The 26,204-nt window shown below is 36.7% G+C and overlaps 1 protein-coding gene across 2 annotated transcripts in view; it reads right to left on the reverse strand.

Moving 5' to 3' along the window:
• Positions 1–2,333, reverse strand: part of tspearb (thrombospondin-type laminin G domain and EAR repeats b) — a 33,696-nt gene extending 31,363 nt beyond the window's left edge. For both annotated transcript variants that reach the window (XM_059032084.1, XM_034924176.2), the window contains exon 1: positions 1,599–2,333. In XM_059032084.1, coding sequence (XP_058888067.1) covers positions 1,599–1,680 — 82 coding nt within the window. In that variant the 5' untranslated portion in view covers positions 1,681–2,333. The remainder of the gene's footprint in view (positions 1–1,598) is intronic.
• Positions 2,334–26,204: the final 23,871 nt, after the last annotated feature.

Here is a 26,204-nt window from a genome sequence, read left to right on the forward strand (position 1 = left end):
CAGGTGTGAGATTAGCCACAAGCTTAAGTCTATTATGGTGGTGTTTTCTTCCTTTTTTGTCTTGTTTGTATACTTTCTTTTAACATGGTGTCTGTGTGATTGTTCATGTTTTTGTGTTGTCTTGGTTCCTTTTCGTTCTAGCATACATATATACAGTATGTATTCCTTGCTGTTTAATCCTATATGGAATGAGTATGGCATACAGATTGCGCCTTGTATAGGACATTCATATAGGACATGTAAAAAAAAAAAAAACAAGGAGCTCCTGTTATGAATCCTGTAACCCTAACGTAGTACGACATAAATGCAGTATTTTCCAATTGAGGAAAATTAGGTTTCTAGTTGCTTTCAGATAAACTGTTCATACAAAAAAAAAGGTTTAAGGTTTTTGAGTGTTTTTTTTCCTTTTATTTTTCAAACTATCAGATGCACACAGAAATGGGGGCACTTGTTTTAGGCATGGTTTCTAATCTTAATAATTCCTATAGCAGTCCAAAAAGAGAGCCCAGTCTTGGCATTGTTGAACTAACAATGTGTAAAGCCTACAAATAATTATAATATTAAATATTAAATCAAACAAATTGTGTCAAAATAGTGTAACTTTATATAAAAACTACTTTCCAAACACACAAATTACATTTGTTTATTAACTAATATCTCTCTCTCTCTCTCTCTCTCTCTCTCTCTCTCTCTCTCTCTCTCTCTCTCTCTCTCTCTCTCCCTCTCTCTATATATATATATATAATGTGTCTAAATTACACCTGCTTAAAAATAAAAAATCTTTCTACTCTGTATAAGAGCAGTAGAATAATGTTTGCACTGACCTTACACACATATGATTCAGAATATTGTATAGCGTGTTGTAGGATGCAAGCTGATATCAATGCGATGTCACTGCTGCTCACAAGTGGGCTTTCACTCTGCCCTTGACTGGTGTGAAAATCATCTTGAATCTTATATATTTGGAGTATGGACAATCTTAAAAATACACAGTTACACAGCAGGTAGCATAATATTTAATACACACAATTAGCACACAATTCTGTGTTGCTGAGAATGGAACTCCATACAATAACATCATGTACTCTCACAAATACATGAATTAAAGAACTCCGCTGCTCGCCTGGTGTTCTCTCTGCCTCGCTTCTCCCACGCAACTCCACTGCTCCTCTTACTATCTAATCCTGTACTTTAGAGTACTGTAATCTGTCAAGTGTTATCTAATCTGTAGTATTTTGTATTTAATTATATCCTGATGTAACTATCACTGACACTGTTATCTGCTCTGTTATTGAATCGTATTTTGTCATACTTGTACTTGCTAGAACCAAAGTCATTGTATTTATCTTGCTCTTAATTGTATTATTACTTGTACTGTGATTCTTGAAATTAATTTTTGTTTACGACTGTAAGTCGCCCTGGATAAGGGCATCTGCTAAGAAATAAATAAATAAAAATAAAAAATAAAATAAGTACGTTGCAGTTACAGTGTAGTTAATGTACCTATAGTTTAAAGGGTATCCCAGAACATAAATCTGTATGTCAGGGTGGCGAGCACACATTCATATGGTTTTGGTTTCCCCAATGGATTCTCCTACCTGTACAAGGTTTCCATTCTCTTGCCACGCCATTGCTAATCCTGGAGTACAGGAGCACACAGACCAGGAGCAGTGTAGACATCAGGGGTCCTTCTTATCAAGCTCCATCCACAGGAACCCAACTGCTTCTCCCTACCAAACTCCCACACACACTTAATAAATCCACATGGAACCCACAGCAGTCCTTCATATTATCCTGTATCTCAGGTGAGGGAGGGGAGCTTTCCTTTTCCAAGACCTCTGCTATGGCTTCTCAACAAGCAGAAGCTGGGTAGACCTTCGGAAATGGGTGGCCTTCCATTAGGATAATATACAGCATTTCAGTGACCCTCAATCTCTAGGGAGGCTGGATAGGCAAAGTTATTAAAAAGTTAAATCCTGGTCTTCTTAATTTCCTGTTAGCACTGTTTTCCAACTCCTGTACAATGTTTGGTTGGCTGCCAGGAATAAGAGCTGACCTTTGATTCAGGTATGCTTCATTGAGCTCTGAGGCTTCAAAAGTTCACCGGGAGCAGTTGCGTGAATCCTTCAGCTCCCTGTTCCCTTAATCTTTCACCTCTAATGGAAACTTGGCTGGAACTCCTTGTCTCTCTCTTCTCCTGGCCTGTGAGAAATCCTGTCAGAGCCTCTTCTGAACCTGTGTACAACTTCTCTCCAGCAATTCATAGCAGAGAGAGAGGTTCTGTACTGAGCAGCAGAGTCAGACATTTAAATAAGAATAAAGTCAGCTGTCAGCAGAGGAGGGGTTGGTACAGGAGAGGTGAGTTTTCAGAACTGTTTTATCTGTTTTTTTTTCCCAGCCCTTCCTTAGATCTCAGAGCTGAAAAGGAATTCCCCTGATGAAAAAAGAGGTTTGTCCTCCTAAGGTGCGTTAGAGAACTCTTTCTGAAAACATGACACCTTGAAACAGTTTTTGGACACTTTTTTTTTTTTTTAAGGGGCATTCTGTGTTTGTTTGTTTGTTTGGTCTGGATTTATTTTAAGGCCCTTTATTTTTGCTTATTAACTGTTAACCACTTACAAACACAAGTAATTTGTTAATAGGTAGTTCATACATAGTAACCTGTTTAAAAACTGCTGAAACTGTTCTGCAAACATCAGATGCCTGTTTCAGAATTATCAACTCCAGGTCAGTGATATCATTGAAACTGGTTCCAGTTTGTTCAAAGGCAGTTTTTTATTAGCTAACTGTAAAATGAGCAACAAATAAATCAGTTAAGTTAATAAACTCAAAATGTTCCTAAAATAATTTTTTGTTTTATATACTGTTTCATTTTTTCTCGTTTAAAATATAATAAATTGTTCATGCACTAATAAAAAAAAACAAGTGAGCGAACTTGTAGCTGATATTATTATTATTATTATTATTATTATTATTATTATTATTATTATTATTATTATTATTATTATTATTATTATTATTATTAGTTAATAACACTATTATTAGTTTATTCATAGTTTACTATAAATTATCTTAAACCATTATCACAGTTGTTAATTTATTACTGTGCTGGTTAACAATTAACAAACCAAGTAATCTAAAAGCCTCCAAAATTGGATTAGTTTTTCTATTAAGTTGAATATTTTATTTTTCTTTTAAACTCTGTTACTTGTGTCTCTGTATATAAACGTTCATGAATACTCACCATAAATATACTCTTTTTGGGAGATCAACTTGTAGCATGTTATATGTATTTATATGTTCTGTAATTATTGCACTAAAACATAAACGTATTTAACTTGGAACATTATTCACTCATGTTCATAAAGGTTATTGACCATAATTATGCTGTATATATAATTGCATGGAGGAAAGAAAGCAAAGTTAAGCTTCTGGTTAATCTGTCACCTGTCGGAAATTCTATGCATCTCTTGCATGCTATGTAGATACTGTACAGCATGTCGCGTTTCAGACAGAAAAATCACAGGATACAATCCCAGCATAACATCCACATCCAGGACACTTCACACTCTCTGAATAAGTTTAGACATTGGTTCATAGCTGTGAAATGTTCGTTTTCATCTGTTTTCTTCTTGTTTCAATTCACTTTGTATATCCTTTTCTGTTTGTTATCACATCCTGGTTACTCGGACGATTTAAGCCTGTTTTAATTATTCTCTTATCTTGAAGTACAGCCGATACACCTGAGTGTAGCCAGTCTAAGGTCTGGGTTTTAAAAAGTGAACAGAACATGAATGAAACAGAAAAGTGATTTTAAACATTAGTTAAGATCATTTGAGATCATAAGTTGATAGCTGTTATGTATGATTCTGTATCGAATTTAGAAAGGCTGAGGTTATTTGTTTTCCATGCTTACTAACTATTCCAGCAAAATGCTTCTGAAAAGACACATCAAGGATTATTGTGGGGAAGCATATTAGCACTATGCTGTGAACTAATACCTATTTAGAACCATTGTGACTGAAGGCATTAGTAGACAGGTTACTGTAGCTCAGTGGTAGAAATACCAGTGTTTTTTTTATTTTATTTTTACCTCTGTATTGATCTGGATGGGTATAAATCTGACTTGCGTTGCCAGAAGGCAAAATTGTAATTGCTTCACAATGGTTTAGCCCATTGATAAGCTGTACATGACCAATCAAATCACTACACAGACTGGTGCCCAAATCCATTCTTGTATCTCAGCTGCAGGTAGAGATCATCTGTAAGAGGGGAGGAATGTAAAGAATCTCTGCTGACTTAAAGACTATCTCACAATCCCCAAGCCAGTCTGTACAAATCGGTCATACACATTTGTATGTGTAGTTATAGGGGAATCTGGAGAGAGCTGCAGTGTTAGACTGTGTACGATAGTTTCTGGTTCTTTACTGATTTGACAAACCTGTGTTTTATGTTAGTATACATAGAGCTAACAAAATTCCAGTAAATCCTACCTAATAAGTACTGCAATCATTTTGTAGGTATCACATTTTACTATATGAAAGATGCATACCTTATATTAAAGATGAATATATTTTTTTTCAATGTATTAAAATAAATAGGAATTCATCCACAGAAGGAACAGACCGAAAATACAGTCTTGCATCTGCTTGTGCTCATATAATCACTGCTACGCTTTCTGATCAGACTGGTCTCTCTGTCTGCACTTATGCATTAGGATCAATATCGTTGTTTATGTAGCCAGACTGAATCTGACATGTGTCTTTGTTGTAAGTGAAGCCACAGGCTCAGCCTTTTAGAAAACCTTTTTTTGTTTCACGTTCATGGCTTACTGCAAAGGGGGGGCTGTATTTCACCTTTGACCTGGAGGAACAGATTAACTCAGACTCCATGTTCTGGAATTCCATAACCTCTTCAAAAGACTACCAGCAAAGCAGCTGCAACGGGGATTTGAAATGTTGAGAACCATTCACTACCTGAACTTATATCTTATAAACCACAAAACTGCTTAGTGGTCAATTAGGACTAGAACTGGTAACCAAGAGGTAAGAGGTGTACTTCATTGCCCAGTCACCATGGCAGAAACCCATTTATGGGGTCAAATGAAAATGAAGAACGATGTTCAGGTAATGTTGAATTGTTTGGGATGCACTTAAATCATTTGAATATATTTGAGAAGAAGATTTTTTTTTATCTAAGGATAGCAAGATTTGTAGGAATCAATTGGTCTTAGTCGGATGAAATGGACATAGGGCCAAATGTAAGATACAATGCAGGCACTTTATTTGTGGTATTATTGTTTATTGCCTCTGGTTACTTCTGCTCACTCTTTCATTTCTACACACATTCCGCATGTATAAAAAAAGCTATAGACTTAACATGTGATCACATACAGTACTACAAACAAGACCTTAATTTCAGACAAGCCATAAACTGTTTGATGTGAAACCTTTAAAACCACAAAACAATACTACTGTACATCAATTAAAAAAAAAAGGGTGTAATGTATTTAGATCTTACATACTTGCTTCCCAATTCTTCTCGTTTGTGCAAGTCGCATCTTTTCATCTTGTGTCTTTCCGGTTGAACTTTTATGTATGAATTTCATACCTAGTATAGTCTGTAATTTTATTCATAATTTTTGTAGGTTTAAGCAGTTAAGAAAACTATAATTTGTTAAGTATAGATAGTATACGCCATTGCATAGATTATTCATCTTATATGTTGAGTTCCCTTGAAATTCTTTTGGTAATTGCAGAAATGAAAATAGTCAAGATCAAAGTGGTAGTTTGTATGTAAATGAAAAAAAATTGTACAACAGTTCAAAAATTAACCAGTAAAAAATGCCTAACGGCCAAGTGTTCCAACTGATCAAAGTAAAAGGTGCTGTTACTGCCTTTCGCTTATTAAAGAACATTGCTTTTAATTGATCTCTTGAGTAATTAAAGGTTAGTGGCACATTCCGTTATGAAAACATTTTAAAGAAAATGATATTCGCAATCATTATCAAACTCAAGTGTTTTAAGAACCTCTTTAACAATGAAAATACTGTACATGAACTGGAATGACACATTTACTCCAAATCATTAATAGTACCTTTGTCTCAAAACATATTTAATTACATTACCAAACCAGAAATAAGCCACCATCACTTCATTTTAGGGGGTTATTAATCTTGAAGTGTTACAGAACCCGCTGCACTCTTCACAAGAAACAGGTTACTTTAGTTTGGCTGTATCTTGTGATGTCTGCAGCAAAATATGTTTCAACTTAATCTAGATTGTTTTGATATTTATTCAGACCTTTTGTGGGATAAATAACCTGGGGAATACATTTCTGAATTTTCCCTCTGGCGTGTTTGCTTAAGAATATATTAAAAACAAAACAAAAAAAAACATATCCCTGAGAAATGAACACCAGGAATAACAGCAAAGTAATATGTTTTCTGTATATTCTGCAAGGTTTAATGTAACAAAAAGTAATATGTTTTCTATATACTCTGCACGGTTTAATGTAACACAAAGTTGTTTGAGCAAATAATGAACATTTTGCCCATTGTTTTCACACTAAACCTAAAACTGGAATACACATTTTATCAGCACAGTGAGAAGAAAAGTCACGTAACACAGAAAGTAACTAATCCTATCCATGGGGGTACATTTGTTTTGATCTGAAAGATTTACTTTAAATTGTGAATTTCTGTTTTCTGTTTCATGCTGATTTGGACGTCCACTGATGTGTTCCATGCCGACGCGTATTCTAGTTTAGCTCAAAGTTGTTAAATGTGATAAGTGTATCTTAAAAAAAACAATTAATTCATCCATAACTTTAAATACGGTATCTTAACTTCTGAGGTAAAAGCCAGTAAAGCAGAAGGTTTCAGCTATTGCCTTCAACATTGTGTAGTTCAAAGCTTCTATGAGAACATTTTTTATTTGGCTGGTATGGTATTAGGTAGTTACATTACGAAAATGCCTTATCTTAAACTTCAAAGTATTAGAAGCTTGTTTGTTTTTTGTTTATTTTTTTTACTTTGGGTAAGTGTGCTGTTTTTTTTATATATATATATATATATACACTACTGGTCAAAAGTTTTAGAACACCCCCATTTTTCCAGTTTTTATTGAAATTTAAGCAGTTCAAGTCCAGTGAATAACCTGAAATGGTACAAAGGTAAGCGGTAAACTGCCAGAGGTTAAAAAAAAAAAAGTTTAGGTTACCAAAAACTGAAAAATAATGTACATTTCGAGTTATACAAAAAGGCCTTTTTCAGGGAACAAGTAATGGGTTAACAACTTACAGCTGTTCTGCAGCAATGGAAGTAAATTAAGCCTTGAAAGTTGATGCTAACAATTCCTACAGGTGTCCCAACTTTTGTTGATTACTTACAAACCCTCTGTCTGTATAAAAGCAGTGTTGGAACAGACTGTGTTACTACACCCTCTTAAGCATTATTTGGACAGTATTGTACTGCAGGAAGTACTATATTGCTCTCATAATGGCGAGAAAAAGGCAATTAACAAAGGAAGACAGACAGACCATTATAACCCTTAAAAGTGTAGGTCTTTCCTTTAGAGAAATTGCAAAGAAAGCCAAGGTGCAAGTGAGTACAGTTTCCTACACCATCAAAAGGCACTTGGAAACTGGAGGAAACTCTGACAGGAAGAGGTCTGACAGACCCAAAGCCACAACAGAATCAGAAGACAAGTTTCTGAGAGTCAACAGCTTGCGTGATAGGCGGCTCACAGGACAACAGCTTCAAGCACAGCTTAACACTGGTCGAAGTAAGCAAGTCTCAGTTTCAACTGTGAAGAGAAGACTTCGAGCTGCAGGTTTGACAGGTCGAGTGGCAGTATGAAAGCCATTGCTAAGATGGCAAAATAAGAAAAAGAGGCTTGCCTGGGCCATGAAGCACCAACTGTCAAACATGGAGGAGGAAGCGTGATGGTCTGGGGCTCTTTTGCTGGATCCAGAGTCGGCGACTTGCACAGAGTGAGTGGCACCCTGAACCAAAACTGCTACCACATCATTTTGCAGCGCCATGCAATACCCTCTGGTATATGCCTAGTTGGTCAGGGGTTCATCCTACGGCAAGATAATGATCCAAAACATACCTCCAGGCTATGTCAGAACTACCTTAGAAGAAAAGAACAAGACGGTAGGCTTCAAATCATGGAATGGCCAGCACAGTCTCCAGACTTAAACCCCCTCGAGCTGGTTTGGGATGAACTGGACAGAAGGGTGAAAGCAAAGCAACCTACAAGTGCAACACATTTGTGGGAACTTCTGCAACAGTGTTGGGAAGAACTTTCCGAACAATATTTGATTTCCATTGTAGAAAGAATGCCACAAGTGTGTTCGGCTGTTATATCTGCAAAAGGTGGCTACTTTGATGAGTCAAAAATTTAGATTAAATTTTGTTAAACAAAACGATTCCATGATTTCTTTTTTATCTCCAATTGTTTATTTGTTCTATGCTTTAATTACAGAGTACATTGAGACATTAAACTGCGTAAATTTCAATAAAAACTGGAAAAATTGAGGTGTTCTAAAACTTTTGACCGGTAGTGTATATATATATGAGCAGTTATTTAAAAACAAACAAACAAAAAAAACAGTTCAGCTAGTTTGTAAACCAATTTTGTAAAGAACTTTTGAATTGATGTCACACTTCAGTGCAAACATTCGTTTCGCTAGGTTTCACATTTTTCTAATCTGGTTTTGCTTTTACATTGCACTGAAGAAAACAAGACTGGGCTCGTACAGTATGTCCCAATTAACTGAGAACTCGGTTCAATTAGGAACAACCGAGTTTGTTTGGGGCGTGATTTTGAAATCACCAAACCACACTCTGAGTGAACAGGGCCTTAGTAAATATTGTGTGGCTGTGCATTTTACCCAACTCAGACCCTGTCTAAATGAAGGGCTCTGGGAAAGATAATAGTAACCCACATTTGTAATGAATAATGATAAAACAATACAATTGATCCTCACTTTAAAGGTTTTCTTTGGTTTTGGTCTTGCCGATTTGGGTGAGTTACTTATTCCTTACAAAGCAGCTTGTATTGTGAGATCTGCCAATGACATTCTCCAAGAACTGAAATTCTTGCAACCTATGGTGCAAGGGCATTTCCTTCACTTTGGAGCTCAATTCACGGTTCTATTCAGAGGCTTATTTGGATCTTTTTAGTTTTATTTTTTTGTACCCTGGGAAGCTTGTACACTAAATAAATCAAGTTGGTATGATGTGGGAATTACATGCTGTGCCACAGTACTACATATTCTGCACAGTAAGTGTCAGTATTACACACAAGGGTGCCGATCTACTGTGAGGTGGGGGGACTAAACGTGTGACAATTAAGGAAAATAAGGCGTGACGTCACGACACATCCTTATAAACACAGATGGCGAGTATTGAAATGGTAATAGCAATAAGAAATGTTTTTAACGGGCTCCTGAGTGGCGCATCCAATAATGGTGCTCCGTGTGGAGTGCAGGATGCGGCCTACAGCCTGGAGATGCAGCTGTGAACCGGTATTAATAAATACAACTGGCGATTCCAAACTGGGGAGAAAACTGGGGTATAATCGCAACGACTAAATTTATAAAAAAAATTAATTACAAAAAATGTTTTTAATGTGTATTTTAACTATAAACTAATCTGCTTTAGAAACGCTATGTTTAATCACATTGTTACTTGACAAATTAGTGATTTTAATAACTATGGTATTTAGAAGGAAAAAAAAAACATATTTATTGAGTAATAAGGTCACTCGCCAAATATTTTCCAAATAGGTTTTTTCTTATGTCTGATTTGGAACAGAATTGTTTTTTCAGTTCAGGCAGATTATTATTATTTTTTTATTTAGCAGACGCCTTTATCCAAGGCGATTTACAGGGACTTGGGTGTGTGAACTGTGCATCAGCTGCAGTGTCACTTACAACTACGTCTCACCCGAAAGACGGAGCACAAGGAGGTTAAGTGACTTGCGCAGGGTCACACAATGAGTCAGTGGCTGAGGTGGGATTTGAACCGGGGACCTTCTGGTTCCAAGCCCTTTTCTTTAACCACTGGACCACACAGCCTGCTTGATGTCAACCAGAATCTCTTGGTGTTGGTGACAACCTGCTATGAAGTTCAGTCTGCTTTGTGTCTCACTGCTGCACAGCCAGGACTTCAGCCCTCATAGACTGCTGAAACTGCATTCTGCTTGGGCTGAAGATGCTGGTGAAACTAGCAGCAAAAGTACAAGTTCTTCAACTTGTTTGAAAAGTCTCCTGACTTTGATTGTCAGTTCTCGCATTATTTTTGCAGCGCAACAGATCTGTAGTGATTTTGCTGTTTAAACATTCTAAGTTGGATCATTAATGAATCCTGATTGAGTTCAGGATATTTACTTAAGATACCTTTGCTCTCGGCATGTAGAAGTAAGTTTTCTAACGCTTGGTAGTGCTTAAGGTCGTTGCTGTCAAATCATTTTGACAATTCAGATTTTGCACAATCAGTAAACTAAAACTGTCATACCCATGTGCAATCCCAGCACTACTGTTACCATTCAAAATATTACAAGTAAGCAGTTGGCACGAGCGTCGCCCAGGGGGGAGGGAGGGATTAGGTCGGCCAGGGTGTCCTCGGCTCACCACGCACCAGCGACCCCTGGGCGCATGTGGGCCTGCCTGTAAGTTGCCTATATCCATTTTCCAGAATTGCTAAACTAGTGGGTTATAGGGATGTGATAATACTTGTATTTTCCTAATAATTACCTTTAAGACTTATGTCAGCAGGTATTAAATAAATCCATTCATTAATGTGTTGATTTCAAATCGAGAAAAGCTGACCTTCTATCAGAGATGACAAATTTCTAAGAAAAGTGAAATAAAAATGATTTAATATCCAATATATTCTCAGCTATCAAAGCATGTGAAGGGTTAAGCCCACCAAGGGTGGTAGGTCTCCAAAGTGAGCGCAAGTTGTAAATGAGTCTTGCTTAGCAAGATTAACTAGTTCATCGTTAACCCCTATTAATATAAGTATCTGTAGCATTAAGCACGGGCAGAATTCTAATTACCTAACGCTCACGGGAGGACAAATAACATTCTGAGAAACAGGAGAAAACTACAATTAACATGACAGTACACACACCTCCATATCCTTTAAGTCTATTTTAAAAGCCCCCAACTTCAAAGGTTTTTATTTTCAGAGGTACTGTAGCTGGATTGTGGCAGATCACAAAAGGGGTATAATTATACGTGAAAACCCAGGGCTCAGGGTGTGATCAAGGGATTCCTCATCACACAGTCCCCTGTCTATTTATCTCCCAGCTTTTGTGAACAAGGCCTCTATTTACTGACACACAACTCCATTAGCAACAAAGAGGGGAACCTTTGATGTGAATTAAACATGGAATTAAAGGTTGAAATAAAATGCATGGCTTTCTTTTATTTACCCCCTCCCCCCTTTCATTGTTTGCTGCTTTATGGTTTTGTTTTGTTTTTTTTGTCTTTTACTTACTGTGCAGCTTTCATTGTCCCTGGCACCTTTTGTTGTTAAAGTGAAGAGACAGCCCATCGTGAGTGCTTCTGTGGAGCTGCAACAGCTGCCCATTGAAAACATGCTGTTTGTTTGATTTTGCCACCATGCTCCTTCCTATCTGCCCACTGTATGGTTAAACATTCAAGTCGTGCCAATGACTTGCATTCGTGTTTCAAGTGTTTAGCCAGAGCTTCAGCTCTTTGTAAATTAGTCGCGTTCTTGCTTTGGGAAGGTAAAGAGGAGTTGAAATCAAAATGTAAATAGCTAGAACTAGTCTTGTTTTGTATCTGTAATTGCTGGATATAGGCAGGTTGCAGACTTGCAGTATAGAAGCATATGGATTTAGCATAGTTGAGAGGTCACAATAGAACAAGATTTCTCACGTCCAGGAAGAAAAAAAACATGGCAGCAAGATGGCAGCCAGATACAGTAGAAATTAGGACAATTCTAAAAGTTATATATATATATATATATATATATATATATATATATATATATATATTACTGCAATAGAACTCCGTACCATTCAATGGAAGGGTAAGTGTAATTATTTTGTAGATGGTCATCTTTGTATTCTTAACCAGATCATTGATGGAAAGTGCTCCATGCCACTAAGAGCATTAAGGGAATTATTTCTTGCAATGAGCATCCTCGCCGTTTAAGACACCTGTTTTATTGTGTTTCTAACAATTCCCCTTGTTTCCAACAATTCCCCTTAAAATCACAGTTCTGTGGGTTTTTCATCTATGCCTGTTAAAACACAGTACCCAGCTGATCAATGTAGATAGGGTGTTCAAATAAGTCAGGCATCATAAGCCATATCCTATATTAAGGAGTATATTTACAAAGTGTTCAACATCTGTTTTACATCAATATGAGCTCAACTTGTTCCGCTTTGCTTAAAGACATTTCACATCTGAAAGAAATAGACAAACAATATACAAAATTATGCCTTTGATGCCTGATCAATTTATCAAAGAGCTCAGTGTGTTTTATGTAACCTTTCTAATAAACTGTTGGGCCATTCAGCTACACAGATCAAAGAAAAATACATCTCTTTTTAATTTGAGTTGTGCTTCTCTGTGATGGGGAGGACTGTTGGAAATATCGCTCTATAGTTTTGTTTAGCAAAACGTACAGTAATGGAGTTTCATTGATTGTAGGTATAAACACTGATTCACAATGCTGTTTCACGAGGTAATGGACCCATAAGCAGCAGCAAGGTCCATGTAACCTGAGGTAAATTGTGCAGCAAGCAAAGGGCAAAATTACACTTTCTTGTGGATTTCCTCTGTGGAGAATGTGTATCTCCATGGAGAAGCATTACATAGAACCACAGAAACATTGCAGAAATGATCAATTGTAATACTTTTTAAAAATTTAAATCTACATTTATTTCTGCCAAATGTCATCCTGTACAAAGAACATACGGCACAGTAGTGGTTCCTGAGTAGACGGTCGGGTTTGTGATTTTATAATGTATCAATATGTCGTAGTTTGAGTGCCGCCTTATATGAGACTTCATTTTACACAGCCAGAGCTTAGCAGTCTTCGCACCCCAAACTGCACGAAAACAACCCTCTCATTCAATTAGAGACACCCTGGTGTTACATGAAACGTATTAGCCTATAATAGCTCACTAGATAACTCACTTTACTACTATGGCACTTTATTTTACAGGTTTTATCACCAGCTCAAGTCTTTTTATTACCGCAGTACCGAACTCAATTTCACTCAGCAGTTCCACTCAAGGGGTATGTTTTGATTGCTTTAATTACAGGGGCATCAATGGTTGACAGAAAGTAATTTAATAGACATTGATATATAGCAGCAAAATACCAGAATGTAATCGGCATCCTTAAAAATAAAGTGAAATACCTGTGTAGCAGCTGCTCTACAGTCCACTAGGTAATTAGAAGGGTGTAACTGTGATAATTCGTTTTGCCTACAGTTTGACAGCCTAACCCTAGAGTTGATAACATAAATTTGACAGCCTATTAATTGTTTTAAAACCAAATTGAATCGTTTGATACACTCAAACAGTTTTTTTTTTTTAAATAGAATTAATATTTATTTTCATTTGGTCCGAGCCCCACTTTTCTTGTTCAGTGCATGCCACTACATATTCCACAATTGAGTGTTTTATATGGATGGCGTATGGATGGCGTATGGATAGCGTATACAACTTTGCACGATTTTATACAGTAAAAAATCCCTCCACTTTTAACCCTACCTGCAGGAAATGAAAATGTCCCCCCCACCTCCCTTTTCGTGTCATTTACCTAGACTCTAACCGCATTGTTACATTTAGCTACGCTCTTGACACATCTTCAGGTCAGAAGGGTTAACTGTCGCCTGATCCGGGAGAAGATATATCCAGGGTTAAGCACATTTTGAGCCACCTCTGACACAGGAGTTCTCAGAAAGAAAGTGACGGTAATAATAATAATAATAATAATAATAATAATAATAATAATAATAATAATAATAATAATCCTCCATATTTTTTCCTATTGTTCACATCTTAACTTTTTTTTTATTTTATCAGATTGTTTATTTTTTGTTTCTCTCTTTGTAATACACATCTTCAAATGAAAAGGAAAATGTGCCAGTAGCAAACCTATATATGACGCCAATATTTCACACAAGCAGGTATATATAAACACAAGCAGGTGCTTGCACTAAAACACAAAAAAACATATTGCAGGTTTGTTTTGTGTGCCAATTACTAGAAACAATTACAACTAAAAATGAAATATTAACAAATATGTTACAGTTGCATTGTAATTATAGCGTAATTAAAGTGTACCGCAGATCATTTCTAAACGTTTTATAAACTGCTCATTACCGATAACACAATATTAAAACGATCTTTCTTTGAGGTTAATTACAGGATGTTCAAAATGCTTTCCCACTTAATGATGAGTCAGTTTGTTAAATAGATAATACAAACAATGACTGTGCCTTCACTGTCACACTTTCTTCATTCTCCTATTGTACAGTAAAACACCCAGAACTCCAAAAACTCAGGGGTTCAATTTATACATGTTTCTATGGGGTGCCATGTGTAAAAAAAAAGCATTAGTCTTTTTTTCCAGATTTAATGTGAATCTTGTACTTTTTCCCAGATTTAACTTAAATCTTGTATTTTTCCCCAGATTTATAAATGTTGTGGAAATAAATAAATATATATATATATATATATATATATTTTTAATAAATTTAGTCGTCGCCAATTATTTTTACCCCGGTTTTCACCCCAATTTAGCATGCCCAATTATTATCTGTATCCCCGGCTCACCGCTCGCAACCACCCCGCCGACTCAGGAAACGGAGGCTGAAACACGCGTCCTCCGAAACGTGCTCCTTCCAAGCCGTCATTTTTCGCACTGCAGATCCACAGCAATGCTACCAGACCTATAGTGCCGGAGGACAACACAGATCTGGCGGCTCCGCTGCAGAGCCACAGGCGCCCTATCGGCCACAGGGGTCGCTGATGCGCGGTGAGCCGTGGATTCCCCTGCCGACCTAAGCCCTCCCTACCCGGGCAGCGCTCAGCCAATTGTGCGCCGCCCCCTAGGAACTCTCGGTCACGGTCAGCTGTGACATAGCCTGGATTCGAACCAGCGATCTCCAGGCTATAGGGCACATCCTGCGAGGAGCGCCTTTACTGGATGCGCCACTCGGGAGCCCCAATAAATATTTTTTAAATGTGTACATTCAGATATAATTTATAAATCTAGTTACAAGATTTAACATTTAGCTAAATATTTAACTAAATATTAAATCTCTTAACACGATTGAACATTTAGCTAAATATTTAACTGGCCAGCTAAATCTGGAGTTTGTATGCAAAGAATACAAACTCCAGATTTAGCTGCAGCAGTGTGGAGTAGTGGTTAGGGCTCTGGACTCTTGACCGGAGGGTCGTGGATTCAATCCCAGATGGGGGACACTGCTGCTGTACTAGGTACTTTACCTAGATTGCTCCAGTAAAAACCCAACTGTATAAATGGGTAATTGTATGTAAAAAAATAATGTGATATCTTTTAACAATTGTAAGTCGCCCTGGATAAGGGCGTCTGCTAAGAAATAAATGATAATAATAATAATAATAATAATAATAATAATACTGCAATTGCTGATTAAAGAAAAGTGTGTGTGAGAATCGATTGTGTTAAATGTATATGTGTGTATTTTTGTTTCCTGGTTTTTTTTTTTAATTACACATTTTAATTATTTCACAATCTTAAAGTTTTATAACCCTCAATACTTCAGTGCTGTTGTGATCAAAATCAGGCACTGTAATGGATCAGTCCTGCAGATGCTGTCTGATAGATCATTAAATATAGTACTTATTACCTAGTCAGTGTATTGAAGTTAAGCATTTTTCCTTGTAGCTGAAGTTGGCTCCTGTGTATTGCTGTTAACACTGTGCTATGGTAATTGGTTGTTTTTTACATTGATTCACAATGGACCTGTTTTCATTGTCCTGTATTTTGAAGTCCTTATTGTGAATCCTCCCAGTTTGTATGATGCATCCCTTACCACTGTTATCCCGGATGAAAAGCAATCTTCAGTTGACCGTAGGGATGCCTTTGTCCAAATCCGTTTCCCTGTTTAAACACTGTTATGTCTAATACTCAAGTGTCCTTTTATAAAAAGGTATTAATTCATCTTGCTTCAAGTGCAGGATTATCTAAACAAGGCAAGGAGCTTTTTGGATTTTTATAAAACCAACTCCTAAATACAAAAAGTGGTCCTTTGTCCTCCTGGCCCATGTGGGTCTCATTGCCCCTGGAAATCCTAGGTGTTCAGATGTCGGCTAATTCAATCTGCCACCCACATGGATTTACAGACTAGCTAGACATTACAAACCGTGTTTACACATTCAGGGACGAGTGACAACTGCCAAATATATTAACTCTGTGGGAAGACCAAAACATCACGTCAAATATTGTTCATGTTGGCTGTCATTCAGATAATACCCACAGGAAGCCTGCAGGAATGTATGAGTGCTGTAATCATAGGACTGCTATTGCATGATATTTACAGAAATATATGCAAAGACTGTAAAATCTACGTTTAAGTAGACTGAACGCTTATACCCTTTGTGTAAGGTCTAATTTTCAATATAATTCAGTTTATTTATTTTACTTTTGTATTTATTAAAAATGTTACTTCTGTTTTCAGTACAGTGCTGTACAATGTATCAGATGTGAGAAATAATGACATACAGTACTGAAAAAAAAATCTATATAATATTTTCAGGGCAGTTTCGTTTAGATGTTTAGCAAAATACTCCTATTTTTAGTTTACCATTTAAACTTTTGCAGCCTGAGTAAACAATTTGGATTTATTTAGTGGCACAGTGTGATTAATACAGTAACATTACCTCTATGAAGGGCTGCGTTCATTCTTGATCTCCTGCCATTGGTTTACACAGTACTAGAGGCTTCATACCTAAAAGAGTTATAGATATGTTGTATTATTGCAACAGTTGCCCTGGCTGATAATAACATCTAAAATAATTAAACAAAATAAACCATCAATCTTTGGCAGTGGTTTGAACATGTCTTTCTGAGTGAACAAAGGAATAAGGTGCCATCCCAGCACTTCATTCTGTAGAACCCAGTTGAATTATTGTTCGCTTAAGATGGGCAATTAAGCTAAACTCAAACAGGATATGATCTATTGACTAAGATGCAAGATTAAGACATCAATTACAGGATTTAAAGGGGTATTTACAACGACATGCCAGTGGAAAAGAAATGTGATGTCAGAGAAAGTAAATCGAGTTTAAAACACTTTTTGGTCTGAGGTTTTCGCGTGGTGCCAGCAAACTACGTAAATATGGGGTCCGCACTGTGCTGTCCATTTTAAAGATCTCAGTGTCATATACTGCCTCAATTATAAATCTGATTTTCTTTTTCCCCAGACCTCATTTAGCTGTATTTGACTTTTATGAAACTAGTGTTAATGAACCACCCCCGGGGGGGGGGGGGGGGGGGTTCAAATCCACCTCTGTCTAGAGCTTTAAAACACATTGGAAGTCATTGAACTACTGTATATAGATACAAATGCATGTACAGGGTAGATCAGTGGTACAATGGACTAATCTTTCATGTCTAATCTTTCATTTCTGTAATCCTGAGCTCAAATCCAGGGTAGGAGCTGTGAGTGGAAGATATATCATAACTCTATCACCCTTCATTAGCACCAAAATAAGCACTTTAAATACAAAAAACAAAACATACCATAATGCTTTTTTATGGGTTGAATAAAACAAATAACACATTGCATGTGCTTTAGTATGCTGAAGTCATACCATCTTTACCTTTTATTAAATACAAATAAATTGGAAGGAAATAGCATTATTGCTAGTTTTAAATTAATTGATTAAATTGAAGTATGAAAATGATGTTAAATTACAAAAAGGTTCAATATTATAAAGGGGGGGATGGGACGGGGGACCCATTAAATTGAAGCCTACAGAAATGACTAAATAGCAAAACAGAGACTAACTTCCATTCAACTGGATCTAGTTCAGCAGTCAAGCTGTTGTGTGGGATTAACTAAAACTCCATTGTGTAGCAGCTCGAGACAGTCCAGGTTTTATTATGAGCTTATTTTAGACCACCTCTACTTTTCAAAATAAGCAGTAATTAAGGTCTTTGTAAAACGTCCATCCCTGAAATCACATTAACTAATAGAAACACGGCTTCAGGCAGTTAATAAATAAACTAAAGACAGAGTTACTTTTTAAGAGAAAACTAATCCCTATAATATACAGTGATATATAACATTACAAACATGCTGACACAACTTGCTGTATGTGTGCTTGTAATGGTATAGGATTTACTTAAGCCAGACGCAACCTTTTATCATCCTACAGCTTTCTGGGGGTAAAAAGTAGAAACAGTTTAAACCCACATGGTACTTTAAATCCTTGATAGAGATCTTGACCATAAGGCTTTAATCTTTAGGATACGGGGAGAAAGATACACTTGCACTATTGAATAGCAACACGATTCCCATGTGGCAGCATTTCAATACCAGTGGTTGTGGTGTTCAGATAGTTAGTTCTGATATCAGTGTTTGCACACGCATTCAGAGAACTGGAAAGAAGGCAGCAGGTCACACAAGGTAACAAATAGCAAAACAGAAGCAATTAGAAGCACATGAACTTTGATCCAAGATATTCAAAATGTTTTTTTTTTTAATGAAGCCTGTTTGATGGTATGAAGGGATACCTTGGACTGCATTTTCAATTTGTGTTGCCTGAATTTTTGCAAGAATCTTAACTTCTGTATGGAGGAGGGTTATGGGACTGTATAGGGATTTTGCTATTTCAGGAGGTGTTATTGTTTGGTACATCGTTTTAGGCAGTGTAGCAAACATGCATACAGGTTCACACTGACAGGGCAAAAAATGATTTTAAAATGTGATTCTTTACAGTTTTATTGTTGTCTCTCGTGTGAGAGTGTTTTAAAGGGAGTTGAAAAGATTGATTAATTACAGTAGATACATTTTCATAAAGCCTCGTTTAGGGGTGTAGCCAGCTTATATAGCCCGGGGGACAGAGAATTGTTTTTTGGGTTTTTTTTATGTTTCAAAATTTCAATTCATTCAGTTTTTATTTAGTTTCTATTTTAGTTTTTATTTTAAAGATACTATTTTAGGTTCACGCTGAGTTGCTGCATACAAAACAACTATTAATCCCTTAATTCCAGTTCTTTTTTTTTTTTTTTTTTTTTTTTTTAAACAGTGCAAGCACATTCATCCATCTGTTTTGGGCAGCAGTGCCACAGAGCAGGGAGTCACTGCAGCTTGGATGTGCTATTCATGTAGCATTTTCGTGAAACAATATTAATACAACTCAGAATATTATTTTTTCATATTTTATTTTTTCGTATCATTTTAGTTTTTAAACATTTTTCAGTTTCTATTACAATTTTGTAAATGAATATGTTTATTTTTTCGTTTTTTGGCCATTTTCATTTTAGTTTTCGTTAACTGAAAAAGCACTGTTTTTTTGTCAAACCTACATACATACATACATACATACATACATACATACATACATACATACATACATACATACATTAGATACATACATATCCCTTATAAATGTCAGACATCACCTATACTAGAGAACACGTAGGCCTGATAACACGTCTGTACAATCTGCATGGACCTGTCCCGAGCCCCATTCATATAGATGCATGAGTATGTACTCGTGAGAGACCATTTTGGTAACTTTGACAGTGTCCTGTCAGCCTTTCATTTTTACCACATTTTTTACTACTGTATGAGAAGTCAGTCTGTTTCTGTGATGCCATGGTTTCCTTGATGCCATGGTCACAAGTAACTTCTTCAATGTATAATCCCCTGATAAATAACCTTTTAAAAAACACAATATAAAGAAAAATGTGATTATACGAAAATCCTATTTACAAGCTCTGCTGCAATAGTTAATCAGGTCTACCAAGAAAGGATCTACTCAGTACAGGCTCTGCTCTGGACAACATTCATAGTTTCTGAGAGGGTGCTTTTTCAACAGTTTTTACCACTGTCTCTTTGCTTTGTAAGGAGTTAATCCTGTTCACATGGCAACCAAGTGAATAAAACCATTTCTGGTAACTTGCACATAACAAAGGTAATAAAACAAAGCTTCCACACCTCAATAAACACCTTGAGGCCTGTCTTTGTTTTACTTTAGTTTAATAGAATGGGGAGAGATCAAAATGTCTTGCCTTAATTTTAATAATGATGAATTGAGCTTTTGTGCTTTTTCACGTGTTGAAAATATTCACAAGCTGTGTTTTGTATTAGAAACTTTGGCAAAATAAATACTATATTTTGCCTTGAGCAGCGTTGAATGATTTTGACCTTGACCTGTGTATCTCCAGGTGCAACCGATAACTAACTCTGGTCCTTGTTGTGTTAAATGCTTGGTCAGGTATGTTTTAAGAGCTTGTGTTTCTAAAACAAGGTGGGAACGTCACGTCAGTTGAGGGTGGAAGCATGAAATCAAAACCGATATGGCCATCAAGAAGTTACTGATGCTGTGGTTTGTGTTTGCACTGCAACAAAGTTTTTAAGAAATGGATGTGCCCACGAGAGCCTTCAAGATAACCAGGGATGCTGTGCCAGAATATAAAAATAAAAAAATCTAAATATCACATGGTATCAAAAGAAATAATTAAACATGAAATTTCTGGTGGGCTGTGACCCCTTATATAGCTTTACATATATTTTCTCTATTTTATTATACCATGTCTGGTATGCATATACCCAGAAACAGGGGAATAGTGGAGGTAGTGTGAATGAGTATCAGACTCTGGGTGTTTTAAGAAGATACCCGTCTGTCTGTCTTTACATACACACTTATATTTGTATTCATATCGCTAGAATATGAAACTTGTTCACGATAACACTCGGTTATGACATCTTGTTTAAGGCATTTTCAAATTTTAGGGCATCAGATGATATATAGAAAAGCCTGTCTGCCTGACTTTGTACATACATATATGAAACTCCAGTATTGATAGCTGTGAATGGGGATGAATGTAACTAGCATACTTGTTTAAACATTAGCACTTTAGTGCATTGGTTTAAATGAAGTTCAATCTTAATTCAATTGCTTAACCAGTAATAAACCTGTTTTACAAGTTTCTGTTTGACTTTCGTATTAATGCTAGGTGTGCTTGGTTCCATGTGTTTCCTAATGCACCACCATGAAGCTCACAGAAAGGGAGTTAGCTCCATCGTAGCTGTTAGTAATAATGGTGGGAAATAGCTTTTTAACAATAATTCTCTGTCAGCTAATTCAAACAAAATTAGTGTTCTTTACGCTTTAATCCAGATGAAACAGATTCTTGGCATTTCTGAAGACAACTTGCATAGTTTCATCCATTACCACTGGACTCTTGTTTGTTTTAAACTTGAAGCGTAACACTTGGGTTCAATTTTAGCTGAACTGTTTATTAATTGGGTGCGTCATTTAGAATTGGCTTGAATTCATTTGACTACTGAATGTCAAAGGAGAATATTAGTTTCTGACAGATTAGAGCTGCCTGAAAGCTTTGATTACAGGAGGGGACTGCTGGAATTTGAAAGGAACCTCCTTCAAAATATCCTGTGGCTATTCGTGTTTTCAGGTTATCAGTTTCCAGGTACATTTGTGAGATAAAGTGCTTCTATTTGGAGAAGATTGGCACTTGCAAATCCATTAAAACACATTTGCTGTCAACAAAGCTATAGTTAATGACATGACTTCAACTGGCTCTAAGGAAATTATTGGACAAGCTAGACATTTTAAGTGTGTCCCCAAACCTGCTACTAATGTTTTTCTTTGAAATAACAAGCTTTTAAAACATAGTTCAGAGATTAACATGGCTGGTAAACTACTTGTTGAGATTTAAGGAACCTGGTTTTACAGGTGCATATCCCAAACACTTGGCTCATAGTCATACAGTAATTATACAGTGGCTATGAGGTAGTTTGAAATTAAAAACAACTAACAAAACTAGGATTAAAAAGAACTGTGGCGATGTCCTGAGATATCAGCATGGCTATGACATTACATAGCCCAATGAAATGAATAAGGGGATGATCATTGCCATTGTATAATTGTGGATACAAAGCTTTGAATCTCGTTTCACGTACAGGGTCCATACCGACAGTGCATCACACAACTCTGCCTGTTTCACTTCTCTTCATTTGTTATATTTACTCTCATGTAGTTACAGTATATTACAAAATGTTGGAATATAATTGTTTACAAGGCTATCTTGTGTAAACCTCCATAATATCTTAAACTGTTAATTACCTCTAGTAGTACTTATAACTTTAGATCTCTCTCTCTCTCTCTCTCTCTCTCTCTCTCTCTCTCTCTCTCTCTCTCTCTCTCTCTCTCTCTCTCTCTCTAAGTTTTGTGGATCAAGCCCTAATTTAAAGTACCACCCATAACTGTCATATGTACTTTTCAATTTGGCTGTGATATTTGCAAAACACATGGTTAATAAAGCATGTGCAGAAGCAGCAGGAATCGTTCACTTCACCTTCCTAAAATCCAATTAATGGCTCACTGAGATCCAAAATGGCGCTCTTTTGATTTAGAAGTGGAGTATTTATGCTTGTTAAGGTCCTCAAATGGAATACAGGGGATACTGGTTGCCTTTGTGGAAAAAACTGTAAAAACACACCAAACTATCAACCGGAAAAAAAAATACTGAATTTCTTTGCTACTATTTAGTCAGCTTTTTACCTGTATCGTTGTGGAACAGTTTCACAATGTCTGTTTCCACCGGAGTTGTTACACTTTATTATTATTATTCTTTTCTTAGCAGACGCCCTTATCCAGGGCGACTTACAATTGTTACAAGATATCACATTATACATTATTTCACATTATACAGTTATCACATTATTTTTACATACAATTGCCCATTTATACAGTTGGGTTTTTACTGGAGCAATCTAGGTAAAGTACCTTGCTCAGGGGTACAACAGCAGTGTCCCCCACTGGGGATTGAACCCACAACCCTCCGGTCAAGAGTCCAGAGCCCTAACCACTACTCCACACTGCTGCCCTATACACACGTTGTACAGGTATAACCGTATCGATAGGAACCCCAGCCAAGAGCAAATTTCGTACCAGTACAGTTGTGATGACTCAGAACAGTGAAGTGTGGATGAGTCTGAGCCATGCGCAGCACTCTGACACCAAAGATATTACAAAGATCCTTTGCCTTTACTTCCATCCTGCTTGTTTGAATAATATTTACAGGTAAGTTACAGTAGTAATGATCAAAGTGACATTTGAATCAATGGTTAAAAACTAAAAATAAAAATGAATGACTAATACCAATAAATCCAAGTTTTATCATTTATAACGCTCATCTCTGTTTTGTAAGCATTCGCCATCTCTGGTACTGTGTTCAGAAAAGTTAATTTTTTGTATCAATTACGGTATGTCATCATTACTATGGGTTATGTTTTTTGTTAAGACATCCTGGGCAAGAGTAAAATAGACTTGTTTTTTTAGATTTAAACATCGATTTAAAATAAGCTCCAAGCGCTCCATTGACTCAGTAGAAAATCTTCTCCCAAGCTCTATATCCCACAGTCCTTTGCGTGCAGCGTGACAGAGGTCCCTATAGAGAATCAGTGGAGTTGAGTATCTTGGTGTATACAGAATATCTTTGATGTAAGTGTATCGATATAAACCAGCTTACATGTAGACAGGTATATCGCAACAGTATCAGTCTTACTGGTGACAAAAGGTGAGTTTGGACAAAAAGTGGTATCGTATTGGTATATTCTAAACCAAAACAAATTACAAGGGTGAACAGGGTATTAGAAACAATGCAACACTTAATTCCAGCCCCTGCATTAAAAGTCCTGGTTGTTTATTTCTGGTTTCTAAACTTTATTGTGCTAATTACGAATGGGAGGAAGTAGCTTTGAGAATTTAGCCCACAGTTTTCAATGTTTATATTTTATTTTGCTTGTGTGTGCTGTCTTTTTAAGAGAACGCTGAAAGGCTGGACAGCTCTGGTCCAATGATTTCTATCCCTGTGGTTTTTAGTGAAGCATTAAGGGATCTCAAAGTGAGTTGTTCGGTTATTCCTGAATTACCTGTTTTTTTTTTTTTTCTGAATGAGGGAGATGCCTGTTAAGGGCCCAGATAAGGCTAGCGAACCTCAGAGGCCGACACCCTTTAGCTGCCACTCTCGCCTCTCCAGGTTCCAAACCCTCTCTCTGCTCCAGGCCCTTCACCATCAACACTTTGCTTTCATACCCTGCCAAGTCCAAATTACCTGCACTAGAGCAGTACAGGAAGGGACAGGTTTGCTGGGGAGCGTGTGCTTGTGAGCTCATGCAGTTTCAACGGTGACTTACCACATTATAAACACAACTTCAGGCTGAAAAGATGATACAGTACCTTATTATATACTTCATTAGAACACACCTCTTACACCACCTCTTTTTACAGTTTACATTAATTGATTATCCAGTCCAAAATCAAATGGATGCAACTATCAGAAAATGTTCAGACACTGACACACTCGTGGATTTTGAACATTAAGAACTCCTCATATGGTAGCACACTGATAGCATGGCACTGCAATGATTTCTACAGTGTATTGGGTCATACCATTATGATAACCAAGCAGTTGATTTAGCAAAATATGAACAAGTTGCCACTTTGGCACTACCAATAACCTGGAACCATTATAGCTGCCCTTGTTCATTTCCATTCCAGTTAATTTCCACTGATGACTACAGTACTTGGTAAGTTGCTGAATTCTGTTAAAAAAAATTCCAAACATGTTAACATTTTAAAGGAACAATGTTTCTTTCCTTGGTGGAGCCTTTCATTGGTCATTGCATGGCACTTCCTGTCTTGGCATGGAGGTGATATGGGCTTGAGTATTGTCTGTATTAGACCAATCTGAGTCCCCTGGAGTTTGTTCTTTTTGGAAACCTTGTGTCTGTAGGTATTCGTGACAGGGTGAGGTGTTTCCCACCTCACTATTACTGCCCACTTATTCTCCCTGAGAAATATAAGCGGTCTCTCCACTGTAAGAAGTTGTTGAAATGTTTGTTTTTTTTCTTTATTGTGTGTTTTTAAGTTCCCAGTATCGTGATTATGCGTAGGCGTGTGGATATTGGAAGAAACCTGTCAAATAAATGACTGCTGTGACACATAAGGGAGATAAGGAACAGTTTGTGAAGTACTGTACAAGTAGTGACATAAATACTACTAGACATGATTATAAAAGGCTGTGTGTTAAAGCAACAATAGACAAGCTCTGCTGTCTGTTTCTGTACCTGGGAAGCTGTGTCTCTCCTTGAGGCTTGGAGATCATAGCCTGTTTTGGTTGGTTCTTGTGGACAAGCAATAACTGTGTTCTAAAGCGCTGAAGTCTAAATTTATGACATCCTTGATTACCTGTGTGAGTTTTGGTTACCCTAACATCTTTTGATATCTGTTAGTGTGGGGGGAAAAAAATGTCACCCATTATTTTATTTTTTTTTCTTTTAAAATCTAATTTAAAAACAAACAAAAAAAAATTCCTGAAGGGCATTACAGCAATTTTATTGCATTTAAATAAATACTTACTTAGAAGGTACAACTTGTAATAGTTCAATCATATCTCGATAAAATACCTGCTAAAGAAAAGTATAAGGTAGTGCAATACATTCAAACCCTTTTAATATTATTACTTATTTCTTAGCAGACACCCTTATCCAGGGTGACTTACAATTGTTACAAGATATCACATTATTTTTACATACAATTATATTATTTTTTACATACAATTACCCATTTATACAGTTGGGTTTTTACTGGAGCAATCTAGGTAAAGTACCTTGCTCAAGGGTATAGCAGCAGTGTCCTCCACCTGGGATTGAACCCACGACCCTCCGGTTAAGAGTCCAGAGCCCTAACCACTACTCCACACTGCTGCCCTTTTAATATGATTTCAGGTACAAACAGGGTTGACTGTATTCTAGAACACAACTAAAAATCTAAGCATTGAATGGAGATAAAATTGACCACCCTGTCATGGATAACAGTTGAGGCAAATGAAGCATGAAGTCCGAATAGGGTTAACATATGTGTTCAACCTGCTCTAAAGTCTGCCATAAAGCCTTC

Source organism: Acipenser ruthenus, chromosome 10 (assembly GCF_902713425.1).
Source record: "Acipenser ruthenus chromosome 10, fAciRut3.2 maternal haplotype, whole genome shotgun sequence".
Classification (NCBI taxonomy): domain Eukaryota; kingdom Metazoa; phylum Chordata; class Actinopteri; order Acipenseriformes; family Acipenseridae; genus Acipenser; species Acipenser ruthenus.